The 18,799-nt window shown below is 39.9% G+C and overlaps 1 protein-coding gene across 3 annotated transcripts in view; it reads right to left on the reverse strand.

The window, feature by feature from the left end:
- LOC144036813 (FYVE, RhoGEF and PH domain-containing protein 3-like) overlaps positions 1–18,358 on the reverse strand; it is a 53,947-nt gene extending 35,589 nt beyond the window's left edge. The window contains exons 1-2 of one of the 3 annotated variants that reach the window (XM_077547737.1): positions 17,983–18,358; positions 17,008–17,116 (exon numbers count right to left, since the gene is read on the reverse strand). In XM_077547737.1, the coding sequence (XP_077403863.1) occupies positions 17,008–17,029 (22 nt within the window). In that variant the 5' untranslated portion in view covers positions 17,030–17,116; positions 17,983–18,358. Of the gene's footprint in view, positions 1–17,007 lie in introns of all 3 variants that reach the window. The other 2 variants (XM_077547733.1, XM_077547732.1) reach the window with 2 other exon arrangements.
- Positions 18,359–18,799: the final 441 nt, after the last annotated feature.

Genomic DNA, 18,799 nt, shown 5'->3' on the forward strand with positions numbered 1-18,799 from the left:
TCTGTGAAGGTTTGTCGCCAATGAAGGTGTGACCATGTTTGTGTGTGTGTGAGAGAGAGAGCACATGCATGCACGTGAGCAGGCGTCCACCAACGAACAGTGAATTTGGTCATCTGGGCCGCTGCAGGCTCATCTCCGCCTGCAGCGGCCCAGATGGCTCGCGATTACGTACGGATCAGCGGAGATTAGGCCGCAGCAGAGGGAAATAGAAGCGTGGAGAGTAGAAATAAATAGTTCCGATGAGGTGAAAGTTAGGACGGTGTCAAATGAAAACAGGGGCGTTCAAGGCCGAAGATGCACAACAAGGTCGGGTTGCTTTGTCCAAACTCGCAACCAATTTCAACATCTTCGCAAGACAAAACCCTTGAGTGGAGGTTACGCCTCATTCTGCAACACCTGCATCCAAATTGCCAAGCAGTCTAGATGCACGGTTGACTCTCGTATGTGAGCGTTTAGACTGAAGGTAGCACAGTGGCACACAAAAATAAGATTCAAACCAAGAAACGTGTTTGAAGCTGTTCATATTTGGTGTTGGCTACTTCTGCATTCATAAATATCCTTTACATCCTGCAATGGTGTGGTCTAATAATTAGTGATAATGATCACTGATATGGTTTTCCCAGGGCCGATAGCGATACCAATTATTAGTAGTCAATAACCGATATTTCAAGCCGATATTCATTTGCAGTAAAGAGCAAATATTTGTGTTAAAATTTAATAAAATAAAAAACTTGAAGTTGAAATACTATTGAGCTTGTTTGTTAAAACGACTTTTAAAATTTTCAACTCCGAAGGTTTTTCTTTTCTTTTTAAACAATGTATAAGGAATAGACAGCTTTGTTTAAAAGTTATAACAAAAACTGCAGGGAGCTTCCAGGTTCATCTCTTAAGTTTTTCAACTGTAAATAAAGTTTTCCAAAATTTCAACTTTTTTTAAAAATACAATTAAAAAAAAAATAAAAAGTGTTGGAAGTGTCAGCATCATCTTTTATGAAGTGGAAATTTAAATAAATACATACCGTAAACGGAACATTACCAAGATCTCACTGAGTGACAAATGCATGCGAATGTAGCAAATTTTAGGTTTTCGTCAGAGTTCGTAAACAGTTTCAAAAGATCTACGCATACGGTCAAACGTTGTCTGAACATTAGGGGTGGGAATCTATGAATGTCTCACGATTCGATTCAGATTTTTGGGTGTCTGATTCGATTCAGAATCAATTTTCGATTAAGAACAATTTTTGATTCAAAATGATTTGGTTGACAATGAGTTTTGCTTCAATTTATAGATGTTCAAGGAATCGTAATGATCTACTCCAGTCTGACTCGCAAATGCTAATTAGTGCTCTACACACTGATTTTTATCACTCAAAACAACGGCTCCAGGCTGCAAAAAATTTATTGGAATAACTTGATTGTGACTTTTTCCTTCTACTCTCTAATGTGGCTACAACTTAACAGTGCATCAGAACGCGTGGAACCACACTGACCCCAAGTGGCCAAATCGGGTACAACATAAACAGCGCTCCCAATAAAGGCACATACAAACAAAGGGAAGACAGTATGAAATAATCTAAATAAAATCGATTTGGGGACATTTAAAATCGATTCGGAATTGTACTAAATGAGAATCGTGATTCTTATGAGAATCGATTTTTGGGCACACCCCTACTGAACATGTTCAAAAATTATTTTCGGCAAGTAAAAACTGTCTGTGAAGCTGTTACAAATCTTGATGAAAACCCAGAACTCACCCACGCCATTATTTGTCGAAATGCCAAATATCGGCAAAGATAATCGCTCTGTCCCTAATAATAATATCTGAAACGTCAAATATCAAAGTATTGGAAATTGTACTCTGTGTTCTCTGTCGAGCCATCACTTCACAGTGAAGACAACTATCCACTGTGAAAAACAAAGATTGTAAGAACTACAACAAACTAACAAAGTAGAGGCTGGAGCTCCACATGAATAATAAACACATCCTACCTGCTAACGAATCACTTAAGATCAAGATGCAGATAGTGATGTGGTGAAGCAAGCCAACAAGCTTCTTCTAGCCGCAGGGAGGATGCTTGTTTGGGGTTATGAGAGCTTTACCTGTAAGTGTATTGCTGGCACGCGCTCCCAGCCACCACGCAGATTAGAGAGCAATCTAGCCAGACGCCATTTGTTTTCATTTTACCAAATGTGATAGCACACTGTGTGCGTGTGAAACACATTACCTAATGGAACTCGTTCAGCTTTGAAATAGAAAATTAAAAGTATATATTAAAAGATGTTTGAGGAGGAAATGAATCACTATCTTGCTTTGGGCATGTAAAATGTTAGGAAATCTGCTGACGTGTACACACACATCTTGTAAACACGCTGAAAGTACATACGTGTAAACACGCTGAAAGTACATACGTGCCAATCAACCTGAGGCAGTTTGTTAATTTATTCTATTTTAACCTTCTTCCACAATCATATAATCTAGGGATGCAACAAAAAATGGTTTGAACCGGAAAATCTTTTTTTTTTCTTTTAAAAGATGCAAGTACATCGACTCGAATTGAATCGAGTTCCACTTTGAAATAAATAGAGATACATATTGAATCGTCTTTTATCGGAGCGATATATCTTAAAAGGAAATGAATGGCACATTTACAGTACTGCCAAGTTCATTGTAAAATGACAACAAAAAAGTGATTACCCTCTCAAACTGAGCCATACCATATCAAATCGTTCCACTTTCAATTCGCACCCCACACATCGAAAACCGCATCGAATCATCTTTTATGAAGAGATGCGCAGCCCTAATAGAATCACATGAGGTGCTTGTGAGTTTAAAAGAAAAAGGGAAAAGCCTAAAATAACAGAAGAAGATAATCCAGAGTGGGGCAGAGGAACAGGAATCATCTGTGTGGATGTAGCTCTCATCTCCTCATTAGGCTCAGGGTCTTATGACTGTCCAGTGATGAGAGCTGTGGCGGGTGCAATATGGTGTGGAGAGGGGTGGGGTGGGGTGGGGGGGTGTGGGGGAGACCTCATGTCAAAATTAATACTACATACAGGATGGAGAAGCAATTTGATCAATGATGAGATGATGGTAGTGGGAAAGATGATTTATTATTCGGACAGAAGCTTGTTTGGGAGAGTTTGGACCGGAACAAAGCAGAATCATACAGAATGATACACAGCTAATGTAAATAAAGCGTTGTTGGCTGTCAGCTTTTATCCTTTAGAGTGGAGGGGAAAATATAAAACCTTACTGCCCTCTACTGGTCAAACAACGTTCCCACACTAAGTGCTTATTTTTCTCAAAGGTGACCTGTAAAAATCGCACATAAAATCAAGTATTGGGGCTGTAAAGGAAGTGATAAAAGCAGATTTGCCTGACTGACACAAGATATGGCATAGGAGAACTTTATTAGTTTACAAAGCTGCTAACACAAGTATGTATACACGGACATTATGCCGAAAATCCATAGAGAAAGCAGACGGTGGTGGAGGGTTGAAGGGCACTCAAGGGAAAACGACTCAACACAGGCTACCTTTGTTGTCCACAATCAGCCACACTGGGCCAATATTTACAACATGCTTTATGGTCACATCAGGTGTGTGAATGGGGGCGCGTGTGTGATGATTAGGACACACGAAACAAGCTTGGGTGGGAGGAGGGGCTTATAAATTCAGCATTCCACAGTGAGTCCAATTGACTTTTACAGTAGATGGACTTCCTACATTCCAAGCAGGAAAATAAACATTTGAGACAAGTACTGTCATTCATTTTGCTTAGCTTTACAATAATTTCTCTGCCGCTCTTTTCTTAATCAGTAAACAAATGAATAAATGAAAACTTTATTCGGTTCATTGGCAAATTAGAAATTCAACATGGTTAAAAACAAAAACTAAAGAAACAAACAAAAAACGAATTCCATACATAAATATACAAGTGAAAGAGTGTAGGCAGAAGCAAAAGCTTTTCATTTCTGTGCCTACCCCACTAGCACTACAAAATAGAAGAAAATAAGAAATAATCAATAATTCAAGTAATTGTATATTTTATATAGCACCAGATCAAAACAAGTCGCCACAAGGCGCTCCACAGCAAGGTCGAACCTTGCCCGCACCCTCTGACTCTGAGCAAGCACAACGGCAACAGTGGTAAGGAAAAACTCCCTACTTCATTTTTAATTGTAGGAAGAAACTAGGGATGCACGATAATATCGGTGGCCGATAATTATCGGCAATTATCGACCAATTTGACGTCAAACAGATAAACCAGATCATAAAGAAATCCGCCGATAATAATAGACTTACCGCGTTGGCCCATTTGTTGTGGTTGTGGCTCAAGATGTGTCTCCCCAAAATGTTACCCTCACAGTTTTTTGTTGAATTTTTTAAACATGACTGTTTTGTTTTGGGAAACTCAAAATTAGTTACTGGTTGTTGGTTAAAATTCCGTGTTTTCAGAGTTTTGGCTTATAAAATATTGTGCATTGTATAAAAGAGCAATAGATTTTGACATTTCCATTTTAACATAGTTTATATGAGATTTCCAAGATAATTTACTGTCGATTATTACCCCTAAAAATTTTATTTCGGTCACAGTATCAATAACAACCTCATTAATTTGAATCTTTCTGCATTCATTTGATGCCTGATTTTCAAAAATGATGACATATGATGAAAATAAAAGGTTAAAATTACAACACTGGACACGTACCACAGATATGTTAACAAAAATTACAATTAGCACAAAAATAAACAACAAAACTGCACAACAATCCAAAGTTGCAACAGCCTGCCTCTAAAACAGTGGTGCTTAACCTGGGTTCGAACCCAAGAGGTTCGGTGAGTCAGTCTCAGCAGAGGTCGGACACACAGCCGACACATAATTTATGATGATACGCGCCGCTTGGCCTTAACTGTGTTGTAGAGAATTTGGTGCGCTCAGTAGTCGACTTGTGACTCTTGTGATGGTACATCATGTGAATTCTTTATTATTGTAATCTTATAGGGTCATTATTGTGCCAACACTATATACATTGCGTATTTTGATCCACAAATATATAAGAATAATTTGTATCTACAAATGTGTGACTTCAGTTACACATTTTTGGATTCTTCTAACCCTAACCACTTGTGACTTTGGTTACTTTGGTGTTCCACAGGGTTCAATTCTGGGGCCTCTGCTGTTTTCATTGTATGTGCTCACCCCTAGGTTCCATCTTAATAAAACAGCGGTAGTTGTTTTACAGTGCTCTATAAATAAAAGATAAATGAGTGATGGAAGTCAGCATCCCAACTACATGATTTGCAATGCAAAGTTGAGCATTTCTAGTCAAGCACAACAAGCTAGCTAGCAAAACTAAAAGAACACTTTAGTTTAGTTATGGAGATGTAGAATACAAGAAAACAACACTTTCTGAATTCAAGAGAGCCAGATTCAAAGAAAATGCTAATCTCCCTGTTCATTGTGATATTTATTTAACTACACCCATGAAAGAGCATCAAAAACAGGAACATCTTGTTTTGGATATCACCAAAGATATGTGGCGTTCTTGCTTTGACAAAGAACAATAAGAACTGTTCCTTCATGCCTATAACATGTTTCTTTTTCAAATCAAGGTTCAACAATAGAAACAATCCTTCACACAGAACATATTGCAACAACCCCAGCCTCTGACATGATCTAGAAAATGTGCCTAATTATTGTCTTGTCATATAAAAAGAAACTTTCAAGTTTGATGACTATCAGTCCAAATCCTGTGAGGCCGCTTTGAACTCAGTTAGACAACAATAAGAACTTTAGGCACACGTGCAAAAGACTCCTCCGCCTGAACAAACAAACGCAGTCCAAAATTAAGCTCGAGTGACACAATACTAACAACTGCTTGCCATCTGCTACCTACAAGTGACCTCGACCTGAGCACGTCCACCCCCCCACGCCCCCCAAATCCCACAAGCCCCACCCCGCAGTATACAGGAAGCGGGTTTCCACAGAGACGAGTCTTCTGATGATCAGAGGAACAACACAATGCCTTCAGTGTGCTTAAAGGAGCTGCACTCGTAAAATGCGCACGCACGCGGCAGAGAAATAGGAATGGAACATGCTTTTACTATTAGGGTCGTTTTGTTTCCGTTTGACTTTCCCAGGAAAATCCCCCTCATCTGGGAAAGGTTCAATCCAGACAGACAGGCAGACAGACAGGGGACAGATACAAACTATGTGAAATGAAGAGAAATGGATGCCTTAATCCCATGACCAAGACACAAAGACGGACTTCTTTCAAGACTTTTTTTTTTTCCAGCCAGATTTCCACCCAAAACCTTCAGACTTGTGCTTGCCAAAGCACACTGATCTTGTGACCAAAGTGCACAATGGGTATAATATTGATAAGACACTTGCACGTGAGTCCTTAACTGGGTGGCACAGTCCGTCTGACTTCAACAGTTGGTACCATTTAAGAAAACTAGGTCACTTCCTCCTCTGCTAGACCCTCCAATAAGCCGGGAGAATTCCAGTATAAACACATTGTGCTACTCTGAGCAGAAACATCCTCAAAGCAAACATGTCTCCTCTCCTCAAGTGCTCAAACTATGCAGCCTTCTCAAGGTTCTGTGGGTGCTGGAGCGCCACTCAAGCCGCAATATCACATGTCACACGTGATTGCTTTTGAATACTGCAGCTTCAGCTCTATAAACTTTGGAACGTTTTGTTAAGACGTGTGGAAAGGGGAGGTGAAAGCTGCTCAAATGTGATCGTTACGTTCACACTCTAGGTTGCTTGTGTCCCAGTGAAACAGGAGGAACAACATACACGAACTGTATCATGTTGCTACTTCTACTCCTGTTTAACTCATTCACTGCCATTGACAGCTATAGACGTCAAATAATTAGTTTGAACTATTTTTATTAGTTTAACATTTTTTTCCATTTTTGTTAACAAGAGAATGAACCCCCCCCCCAAAAAAAATGTGTGTACATTTAGAACAGATATAAAATTTGTGATTAATCGTGAGTTAACTAGTGAAGTCATGCGATTAATTACAAATTTTAATCACCTGATGCCCCTAATTTTTAAATAACCTTTTCTTAAATAAAAAAAATATATACTTTTTAATTTTTAATAATGTTTTTTTTAAAGAAAAAATTATTAAAAATTAGGGGCGCCGGGAGATTAAATTTTTTAAACGTAATTAATCGCATGACTTCACTGTTTAACTCACGATTAATCACAAATTTTATATCTGTTCTAATCCCCCCAAAATTCTAGGTTTTTATACTTTTGTTAACAAAAGTGGAAAAAAATGTTAAACTAGAAATAGTTAAAATTAATTTTTGACGTCTATAGCCGTCAATGGCAGTGAATGAGTAAATATCACTCTTTTGTGTGCTATACTGAGAAGCACTGCCCTTCTTAGTCAGCCAGTATCAAATGATGCTGAATGAATCATATTAAGTTGATTGATGATTCTTGTCCACTAAAAATGTGGTCTGTTGACATTTTTCATGGGTTACTGGCAACCATTTAAAAAAACATGAATATCATATTTGCTTTTTAATGGCACAAGCCGGGCTCTTCATTATCCCATGACAAGAGTGTGACTGGAGGGCATCACTCTTCATTAGGAGCCAAAAAACCGGTTAACCTCCAAACCAAACGCCTCTCCTGGTATCAAACGTTATTTAAAACGTGACTAGATAATCAGTCAGGTAAAGCCATGTTTTTGATTTGCTGTTACTGTGCAAAACAAATGAAAACACACCTGTCACAACTGTGTGTTTGTCAGTAAGTCAAGAACCAGTCCAACAGGCGTGTTTTTTTCTTCAATATTTACACTTCATCTCGCCTGACAGCTCTGCTATGCGATTGACTTGATGCTCAAGTTCAGTTTGAACTGCAGTACCCGATACACTTTCCATTATTCATATCAAAAGGCATTTGTGAGGCTTACTGGTATATATTTACCTCTTAACTCATTCACTGCCATTGGCGGCTATAGACGTCAAAAATTCATTTGAACTATTTTTATTAGTTTAGCATTTTTTTTTCCCACTTTTGTTAAAGAGTATGAAAACCTAGAAAAAAATTATTGTACATTTAGAACAGATATAAAATTTGTGATTAATCCTGAGTTAAACTAGTAAAGTCATGCGATTAATTACAATTGAAAAATGTAATCGCCTAGACGCCCCCAATTTTTAATAATCTTTTCTTTTTTAGAGATTACAAAAAAGAAAAGATCATTAAAAATTAGGGGTGTCAGGCAATTACAATTCTTAATTGTAATTAATCCTATGACTTCACTAGTTTTTTTTAAAAGAAAAGATAAAAAAAAAAAAAGATTATTAAAAATTGGGGGCGCCAGGCGATTAAACTTTTTAATTGTAATTAATTGCATTACTTGTTTATTTTATGGATATTTATTTTGTGGGATTTGGCACTTTACCTACTCTGCTGTATGGATGCTTCAAACAAAGTTTCATTGTTCCCTAGTGACAATGACAATAAATATTCTGAATCTGAATTCACTAGTTATTTATTTTTTAAAGATTTTTTTTTTTAAGAGAAAAGATTATTAAAAATTTGGGGCGTCAGGCGATTATTTTTTTTTTATTGTAATTAATCGCATTACTCCACTAGTTAACTCACAATTAATCACAAATTTTATATCTGTTCTAAATGTACAATAAATAAAAAAAAATGAGGTTTTCATACTCTTGTTAACAAAAGTGGAAACTAGTAGAAATAGTTCAAATGAATTTATGGCAGTGAATTATTAATATTGCAAACTTCATGTATTCATATAGCTTTTGTTGCATAAATTTACAGTCTGATATTTTTTCTTATGCGTAAACTTGAGAGTCCTTAAAACATCTACAAATATAAGGCTTCTTTTGTTTATTAATAATTCTTAAAACTCGAGTCTGTTTAGTCCTACTACATCTAAGCTTCAAGTCTAATAACCAGCAAATCTGATTCATGATTGATGATTGGCTAAAGGTCAAATCCAAGTCATTTACCACTTGAACAACTTTGAACACTTTTACGATTCACAAAATTGGGTCAAGAGCCTCAGATGGGACCACATTTAGGCCAATCAGAAAGATAAAGAAAAATGTCCAGTCAGAGAAGTGAGCCATCAGAATGTAGGGCGCTTTTCCCACATACACACTTGCAAGAGCTGCAGGGACGTCTTGACTGTGCAGCAGCAGCAGCATCCACACATGACCATCATTAGGAAAATCAATGTGACACTCAGGCGAGCGTGGAAAGAGCCTTAAGCTTCTGGGTGGCCTGCAAAGTGACTCATGCTGCCTCACTCGTGTAACGTGATTGACAGGAAGATAGCGGAGTGGCGTGTGCGCACGTGTGCTATTGGGGGGCAGAGTAAAGTTCAAAATTGGTATTTCCAGGAATAAACAATGTTCACGAGTGACTGCTGTCGTGTTCAGCCATTCAGCGGCGGAAAACCAAAGTACATGTTTAGAGTCTCATGTTATGTGGAGAGAGATATCGAGATATCATCAAGCATCTGAATTCAATCCTTTGATTAGCTAATATTAATGAAATGACAACTACAACATTAGCAGGCCTTAGTTAACAGTAAGAAAAATCTGTCTAAAATATCATTCCATTTTAGGAAAGTAATCCCTGTGCAGTGACAAAAAAGTTTTTGGAGGGAGTGTGGTGGCACAAATGTTTCAGTCCATTTTGCTCTTCCTCTGTTGAGTTTTCTACTTTATCATTATTTTTGGCAAGATGGGTTCAAAATGTGATCAAAGCTGTACATTGACTGGTAACAGCATCATCATCATCATCCTGCAATAAAAAGATTTATGAGCTGTTCTAAGTGTATTCGGGCAGCATTTCATGCCATAATAACTGACTTTTTACATCTTGATTTACTTCTCTCATTCTATTTTTGAACTCTTTCAGTTTTCAAAGTGTTAGGCAGAAATAAAAAAGGCATTATCAATAACAAACTACATAATACACATAATAAACATAATATACAATACGGCCAAAATACTACAAACGCTTTTCTCTGTGTCTGTGTTTGTCGTTTTACTGATTTCGATTTCGAGGCACTGCAAATGAAAATAACTGCAAGGTACATTGCAAAATAGCAAATGCTGGCGATATAGGAGAAAATGTACCAGTATGTCGATCTTGGAGGAGAAAAATTATCAAAGCACAAAAAGGTAAGCAGTTCAGCTTGTCATTATTTCCACACTCATTTCAGGCTCCATGAACCTGCCAGGGGTTGGAGGAATAATGTTTGAAACCAAACTGCAGTGCAGCACTTTAGGTTCAATGTTCTCTAGATAGCATTACTGCCCCTCGGTAATTTAGATCAACCTTCACGGGCAAAGCGCTTTGTCCATTATATCCAATATGACCCATCAGATCAACAGGTTTAAGTGCAGTTGCTCATCCATGAGAACTTGTGCTTTAGAACCACAAGGTCGTGGTTCAAGTCCAGCTGTGGACAAAATATGAATATGGACTAGCTACTGCCGAGCAATGAACAAGCTTACACCTCGTCATAGTATGTCCGTCTCATGACCATCACCATTTTACCTGAGCTTCCATTAAAATGTGCCTCAGTGCATATTAAAGCTTCTCCCGCTAACTTAGCTTAGCATAGCTTACTATATCAACACATCTCTAAGCAACGATCGAGTCCGAGTGTAAAGTGACAGGATTCTTGTGGGAAATATGGACGAAATATAAATACAGAGCAGGCAGTCATGACAGCCGCAGCTAGATGTTTTGTTTGTTTTATATTAAGTCCTTACATCTACTGCCAGCGGAGCAGCCATTTTGGCCGTGAGGCACTTGACCCGACAAGAGAATGATACCAGTCAAAGTAGTGTAAATTATCACTGTCATTAAAAAAATAAAAATATAGGCAATTGGGCGCTGTGTATATGTGGGAAGTGGGAGGGTGCTGGGTAGGGGTGATCATCCAAGTACTGTAATGGAATAATCCAGTGGTTCTCAAAGTTTTTCAATGATGTACCGTCTGTAAAATATTTTTTCAGCCAAGTACCCCCTAACCAGCTCAAAATATTTTTGGATGGGGGAAAAAAAGAGAGACTGGTGTGAGTGAGAGTGTCTGGTTTATTAAACTTCGGTACTCCATTTGTACTGGTATCTTTTCAACTATTTGTAAGTAAGTAAGTAAACAAATAGCTTTAATTTTAGAGTAACTTAGTTGCTTTACTGATTACTTGCTTTAAAGGTCAAGTCATCTTTATTTATACAGTGCTTTCAAACCAGCCGTAGTTGTAACTTGTTGTTGTAACAAGTTACTTTATTGATAGTTACATTGAGTAAATACAGACTGCTTAACATAAAAGTGACACCCAGTTTTGCCACTTAATCGGAAGTGAGTTTTAACAATGTTATTTAAGGTTGTTTATTTTATGAAGTAAAGGCCACACCCTCAGTTAAGAAGGGGGACCACCACCTCGGCCTGCCAATCCAGAGGCACTGTCCCCGATGTCCACGCGATGTTGTAGAGGCGTGTCAACCACGACAGCCCCACAACATCCAGAGCCTTTAGGAATCTCATCGGATCTCATCCAGCCCTGGGGCCTTGCAACCGAGGAGCTTTCTAACCACCTCAGTGACTTCGACCACAGATATAGGGGAGCCCACCTCAGAGTCGCCATACCCTGCTTCCTCGAAGGAAGACGTGATTGGGGTCTTCGAAGTATTCTCCACACCGATTCACGACGTTCGAGTCGAGGTCAGCAGCACCCCATGTCCACTATACAGTGTTAATGGTGAACTGCTTTTCTCTCCTCAGAAGCCGGATGGTGGACCAGAATTTTTTCGAAGCCGTCCAAAAGTCGTTTTCCATGGCCTCACCGAACTCCTCCCATGTCTGAGTTTTTGCCTCAGCCACCGCCTAAGCTGCATTCCGCTTGGCCAGCCGGTACCTGTCAGATGCCTCCGGAGTCCCACAGGCCAAAAAAGCCTGATAGGACTTCTTCTTCAGCTTGACAGCATCCCTGACCGCTGGTCCACCAGTGGGTTCGAGGATTGCCGCCACAACAGACACCAACCACGGTCACAGCTCCGATCAGCCGCCTCAGCAATGAGAGGCGCGGAACATGGTCCACTCGGACTCAATGTCCCCCGCCTCCCCCGGAGAAAAGGGAGAAGTTCTGCCGGAGGTGGGTGTTACTCTTTCTGACAGTGGGATTCTGCCAAACGTTCCCAGCAGACGCTCACAATACTGTCATGGTCTGGGTTTTGGTTTGTTTTATTGGTCATGTTTTCCTAGTGTGTCTCCCTTTGTCAATGTCTCGTCAAGTTTTATCATGTCCTCCTGTGCTTGTCATCCTGGTCCCTGGTGTTACCCAATCAGTTCCCCAAGCCACGTGTGTCTTGTGCAGGTGTCTCTCGTCTCGTTACTGTGTGTATTTAGTTCCCTGCTTTCTTTCAGTCCTTGTCGGGTCATTGTCGCTGTCACACCCATGCCATGTCCTGTCGTCATCATTTCCTTGCTTAGCCATGTTCCTGTTTGGTTTGTTGCTTTGACTTGTGTTTTGGGATATTGTTGATTTTGTTATTTTGCCAAGTAACTTGTTTGCCTTTTTCTTAATTAAATCCCCTTTTTAACTGCATCCTTGCCTGGCTGCTTTTGCTCCCTGCGTTTGGGTCCTCCAACAAACTTCACCCCCCTGACAAATACGCTTGGGTCTCCCAGGTCGGACCAGCATCTTATCCCGCCATCAGAACCAACATACCACCAGGTGGTGACCAGTTGACAGCGTCGCCCCTCTCTCGACCCGAGTGTCCAACACATGTGGCCGCAAATCCAATGACACAACTGCAAAGTCGATCATCAAACTGCAGCCTAGGGTGTCCTGGTGCCAAGTGCACATACTTGTGTTTGAACATGGTGTTCGTTATGGACAGTCCGTGGCAAGCACAGAAGTCCAATAACAAAACACTTCTCAAGTTCTGATCAAGGAGGGGGGTGTTCCTCCCAATTACGCCCCTCCAGGTCTCCCTGTATTTGCCCACATGAGCGTTGAAGTCCCCCCACAGAATGAGGGAGTCCCCAGAGGGAGCGCTCTTCAGCACACCCTCCATGGACTCCAGAAAGGGTGGGTACTCTGAGCTGCTGTTCGGTGCATAAGCACAAACAACAGTCAGGACTCGTCCCGCCACCCGAAGGCGGAGGGAGGCTACCCTCTCGTCCACCGGGGTAAACCCCAACTTACAGGCGCCTAGCCGGGGGGCAATAAGTATTCCCACACTTGCTCTGCGCCTCTCACTGTGGGCAACTCCAGAGTGGTAGAAAGTCCAACCCCTCTCAAGAGGATTGGTACCAGAACCCAAACTGTGTGTGGAAGCGAGTCTGACTATATCTAGTCGGAACTTCTCGGCCTCGCACACCAGCTTGGGCTCCTTCCACTCCTCAGCCTCCCTGGGAAGGTCTATTCCAGGGGTGCTGGAGAGGAGGGTCCATCAGGAAGTCGAATCTCGGATTGAGGAGGAGCAGTGTGGTTTTCGTCCCGGCCGTGGAACAGTGGACCAGCTCTACACCCTCGGCAGGATCCTCGAGGGTGCATGGGAGTTCGCCCAACCAGTCCACATGTGCTTTGGAGAAGGCGTTTAACCGTGTCCCACAGGGAGTCCTGTGGGGGGTGCTTCGGGAGTACGGGGTACCGTGCCACCTGATTCGGGCTGTTTGGTCCCTGTACGACCGATGTCAGTTTGATTCGCATTGCTGTTTCCAGTGAGGGTTGGACTCCGCCAATGCTACCGATTCTGTTCATAACTTTGGGGAGAGGTAAGTGTGGGTTTCCCTGCTGCCCCTGCGACAAGACCCCGGATAAGCGGTAGATGATGGATGGATAGATAGATAAAGGCAACCTTTTTGACCATAATTATTTTTATTTAAATAAAATTTTTTAAAAAAGCCTTTTCTGGGCTGCACTTAACATAGATGTGTGTGTTTTTTAAAAATTATTATTAAAATGACTTCCTAGACTTCAAGTAACCCTTTTTTTTTTTAAATAAAAATCTAAAATAAGGGCAGTGTTTTTACTTAACATATTTAACTATTATGTAATGGTGAAACACAACATTTCTAGTATAGATTGTTTATAAATATAAATTAATTAATTAAAATTTGGGGACCTCCTGCAGTCACACAATCTGGTGGGACGTTCTCGAAGCTTGAATGCATACTGTGTTGCGATCTGTTTTTTTTTGTTTTTACATCGTGTCTGTCGACAGCAAAGTGTGCAACAAACTTTAATGTTGATGATAATGCTTTAATGTTGATGATAATGGCTGTATTTACAGCTTGAAATTACAAATCTGTCACCTTCCTGACTTGCTGTTTATGGACGTATGCATGAGTCGTCAATGCACTGAAAGCGATTATGTCACTCTCAGATGGGAATGTGAATTGGAATACTCCCACAAAGTATTTCAACTAAGTTCAAGCGGTAAATACCTGAGTATCTTTTATGTTTTCTATAATGTATAGTTGTGAATTTAGTGATTGCCACAGGGTTAGGAATAGGTGTTCTCCTATATTTCATTATTCATTAACTATTAGTTTTACAAAACAACACATGCAAGAGCCTGGGAGGTACAGTGGCTGAGAAGTTGGTGCTAAGTCTTGTCAATTCTTTCTCACTCTCTATTCCCTAAGCGGGCTATCAGAAATACTGATGTCTACAAAGTAACACTTTGTGATATTACAGGACCAACTGCAGTCTGATTTCTTGACTGTTAAAAGTAGCAAGTTAAATGTGTTTTTACTCAAAAATGTGCACATTGGGAGTCTAGTTGTCTCACAAGATTAGCATTCAGCATCTGCGTGGATATTTGTGATCTCAGTCCTCATAGCCACGTTCACAGTGGTTTCACGGCTTTAGATTGTAGCATGTGTAAGTAACAGTAGAACTGGGATTTATTCGCCTGTGCCTTTTCAACAGCACAGCCAGTGCGCCTCTGCGTATTGAGTTAATTAGATGTGTGGCAATGTCAGCGCAACAGCAGCAACTGCTTTTGACATAAAGGGCCATGTGCAGTGATTCTCTGGTGTTAAACCTCACACTTGTGAAGTTCCGCCTCTGTTTCTACCTTGGAAATCGGCTCATTTCCACCCACACCCAGCTGTACATTAAACACAGGAATGGTGGCTCTGTAAAGGGGGGGAAAAAGTGATGATGACTTTAAATACTTCAAACAATATTAGTGTTACAATGAAGTGGTGGGGCCCAAAGTAATTATTTTTCACAGAACCCAAAGTCGCTGGTGAAGTTCCAGCATGGGACAAGTAGCTGACAAAAACGTGCAAAAAGTAATCTTATATGGCCAGTGTGTAAAATGTAAGCCAAAGTCTGAAAAAAAGAAGATGGAACAAAGGAAGCAGAGTAGATAATATTCTCACCGTCCTGTTCATTTTCCTCTCGCTCAGTGTTTATCTGACAACGAGAGGAGATGTTTACATTGGCTTGGTTAAACACAGACAGGCTCGCATAGCTTTTGTTAATAATAAATAACTTAAACAGCGAGCCAGGACGTCACTGTTTAGTGAGAACCGGCATTGCTATATAACCTGGGGGGGGGGGGGGGTAATATAATTGTGATAACAGATATGCAAACGATGAGTCTTCTTCAACTTACTTGAACCCTGCAGTGGCTAAAATGAAAATAGGACAAAACGTGCATACACATGCTGCTTTGGTTCCCATGTGGAAGGAATACTGTAAGCAACCTGAGAGAACAGTGGCAAAAAAATTAATAAAAATGTGTGCGTGTGTAGCGAGGGGTTGGGTTGGGTACTGTAGCTTGATCTGGGACAAGAGGCAAATTACAAAAAATAACAAAAGGCCTTGATTGAATGAAAGTGAGAGAAAACAGCTGGAATGTTTTATGACCACCAGATGGCAGTGTTTTAATCTTTTCCCTATGTCATGTATAATACAGAGCAGGGATGATTGTTAATATGAATAATAAATATTTACAGTAATTTCCTTAATTCGTGTCTGTCTGTATTCCAGTTCATGTTAGCTTCTCTGTACAAGGAAAAAGTGACAGCAGAATAAACTTTGTGATTCAAAGAGCCAAGTGAATCATAATAGATGATTGAGCCTTAATGAACTCTGCAAGTAGCCATAAAAAGTGAAAAGAAAAAAAGGCAAGCAATTCTGTGTTGGTCTATGTTACTTATGGTATGTCCACTGGATAGTAAAAGAGTACAGTACTGTAGTTTTCTTTAAATGTATTGTAACCTACCTAACGGTACTTTCCCACCACAAATTACCAGCTCAACTTGGCTCATGTATATCAGTTCAACATTATGGAGTAGTCGGGGAAAATTCATGCAAGCGTGAGAAGAATATTCAAACGCCACACATTATGGCCTGAGCTGAAATTCAAACCCCGAACCTTAGAACTGTGAGGCAGACGTGTTAACCTATTACTCACCGCATTACTTACAACTACCGAATAACCCAAGTCAAGACCTCAACTACACTACATTTGGACCGGAAGTAGTGACCTCTGCTTTGCGTCACACAACCACACACGCGCGCGCACACGCACACGCACACACACACACTCTTCCTTTATGCATCCTCCTCGCCCATCACACACACACATGCAGAGTAAAGGCATGAATGATCATGTTTTTATCACGCTATCAGTAATTCTGATTTAGAATGTCTATGAAATCTCTCAGCAGTGTTAATGGTGAAGACGGTCCTCGGAACTAAATTGTTCGGCCAAAATGTGCTCCAATATTTTGTCATGCCAGCTCTGGCAGAAACACGATCGAGGTCGACGTGGAGCCGATAAAAGCCCGCAGCTGTCCCGCTGACAGCTGGCAACAACACAAACATCTCCCTCCTCCCCCTTTTCTCAAAAGAACCGTTTCAAGACGTAACAGAAGCCGCGAGACGACCCGGAATCAAAACTTTGGAAAAGCGACTTTTTAACAGCAAAGCGCGTTCACAGACTCGGTAACTTACCAGTTGCTGAAAGTCCCTGCATCTTGCACAAAGTTGCTCAGCAGTCCTATCCTTTCCAAGGAGAAAGTGGAGCATCCAGCTTGGACAAGCGTCTCCTCTTCACGGACCCCTTCACAATAAATATTAATTTAAAACGAGAAAAGAACCAGCCCACACGCTATGGACTCTTCATGGCTTCGCTAGTGGATAAAACCGATTTTAACCGAGTCATCGTGGAGTTTTTTTTTCTTCTTGTAAAATCGCCGTGGTCCTGCGTGGCTCCGTCTTCCTCCCTCTCCACACATAAAGAACTCCGTCCTGTCCTCCCTACTGCTGGAAAAATGAAAATGCGCGCTACCGGTGCCAAGCGCGCTCACGCCAAAACCCCATTCATTGAGTTCCACTTCGAAGTGACTTATCAAGTATTAAAAAAATAAATAAAAACACTTGGATCCCCTAGTGTCCTTTAAAACTACTAGCCTACATACAGTACTTAATAAAAAATAGTCATTTTGTGTTTTTAAAGTTTGGTTTAGCTCAACCAAGTGTGGCATTTGGTTATTTATTTTATACTAAAATGGTGATAGTTGTTTACTTTGAACACCCTGATAAGGATACTGTACATTTACAAGTATGCTATACAATTATACTAACAGTATACTGACAATAGGCCTACGCAGAATATACGAACAGGAAAGTATCTGAATGTACTTTTGAATAAGCACTGCATTATAGACTTTCTACAAATTATATTAGTGAATCAACTTTGTATAATAATAAGAATATTTTAAACAATGGCACCAAAGTGGAATTGAACCTACAAGAAATAGTACAGAAATGTTTCTTACTGAACTCCTAAGTGCTTTAAGTTTACACATTTTCCACATTTATAAAGATTGTATTATAATTAAAAACGAATTGGGTATCGGAAGAATGATCAAATAGTGAATGCACATATTCACATATTAACTTTAAAAAAAAAACTTTATATCTTACCTCAAAGGCTGTTATGTAGTGCACAGCACAAATAATTACACCCCAACAGATTTGTTGCAAAAAATTGCACACTATACTAAAGATAAACAAATTTAAAATAAGTTTAAAAAAATACCCCCACAAATGTGGGCAATTTGTCAATATGCACATGTACACAAAATTTATTTTATGTTGTTACAAAAACAAAATACTAGCCATAAAAGTCTAGCAAAGCTAAATTGTATTTTTTTTTTTTATCACAAGAGTATACAATACTAATGTATATATTGAGCACTGTATTTTGGAAAAACTTAATAAGATGACTGTCAATAACATATCTGCCTTAATAGCTTCTGGGCCACCTATTAGTCAAGAAACCCATAACTACTTGCTCCATGCATATGCTTTGAGCTGCTTTCCAATCAGATGAACGAGTCACTGCCTTTATGAGTCATAAACGAGTGACAGTAAGCCATGCACATCATAAGATAAATGGAAAGCCGTTGGAATTATTTAGAGTTCAGTAGTAATTTGATGAGGTTGCTAATGTATGTGCCCGTAAGACAAATACATGATGACACTCGCCCCCAGCAGCTGTATTCAAATCAAGCTGATCATTGAATAGCATACAGGGTGTTGCTCAAGGCCAAACTTTGTTGAAAGTGTACAAAACAAGGAATACACCAATAAATAACGGGGCATATGTATTTTGTAGACAACCATTTACACCAATGGGCAATTTGGTGTGTTTAATCAACCGAACATGCGTGTTTTTTAAACGTAAAAGGAAATCAGAATAGCAGAAGAAAACAAGCAAGCTTGTCTTGGTCAAACAAAA

Source organism: Vanacampus margaritifer, chromosome 1 (assembly GCF_051991255.1).
Source record: "Vanacampus margaritifer isolate UIUO_Vmar chromosome 1, RoL_Vmar_1.0, whole genome shotgun sequence".
In the NCBI taxonomy this organism is placed as follows: Eukaryota; Metazoa; Chordata; class Actinopteri; order Syngnathiformes; family Syngnathidae; genus Vanacampus; species Vanacampus margaritifer.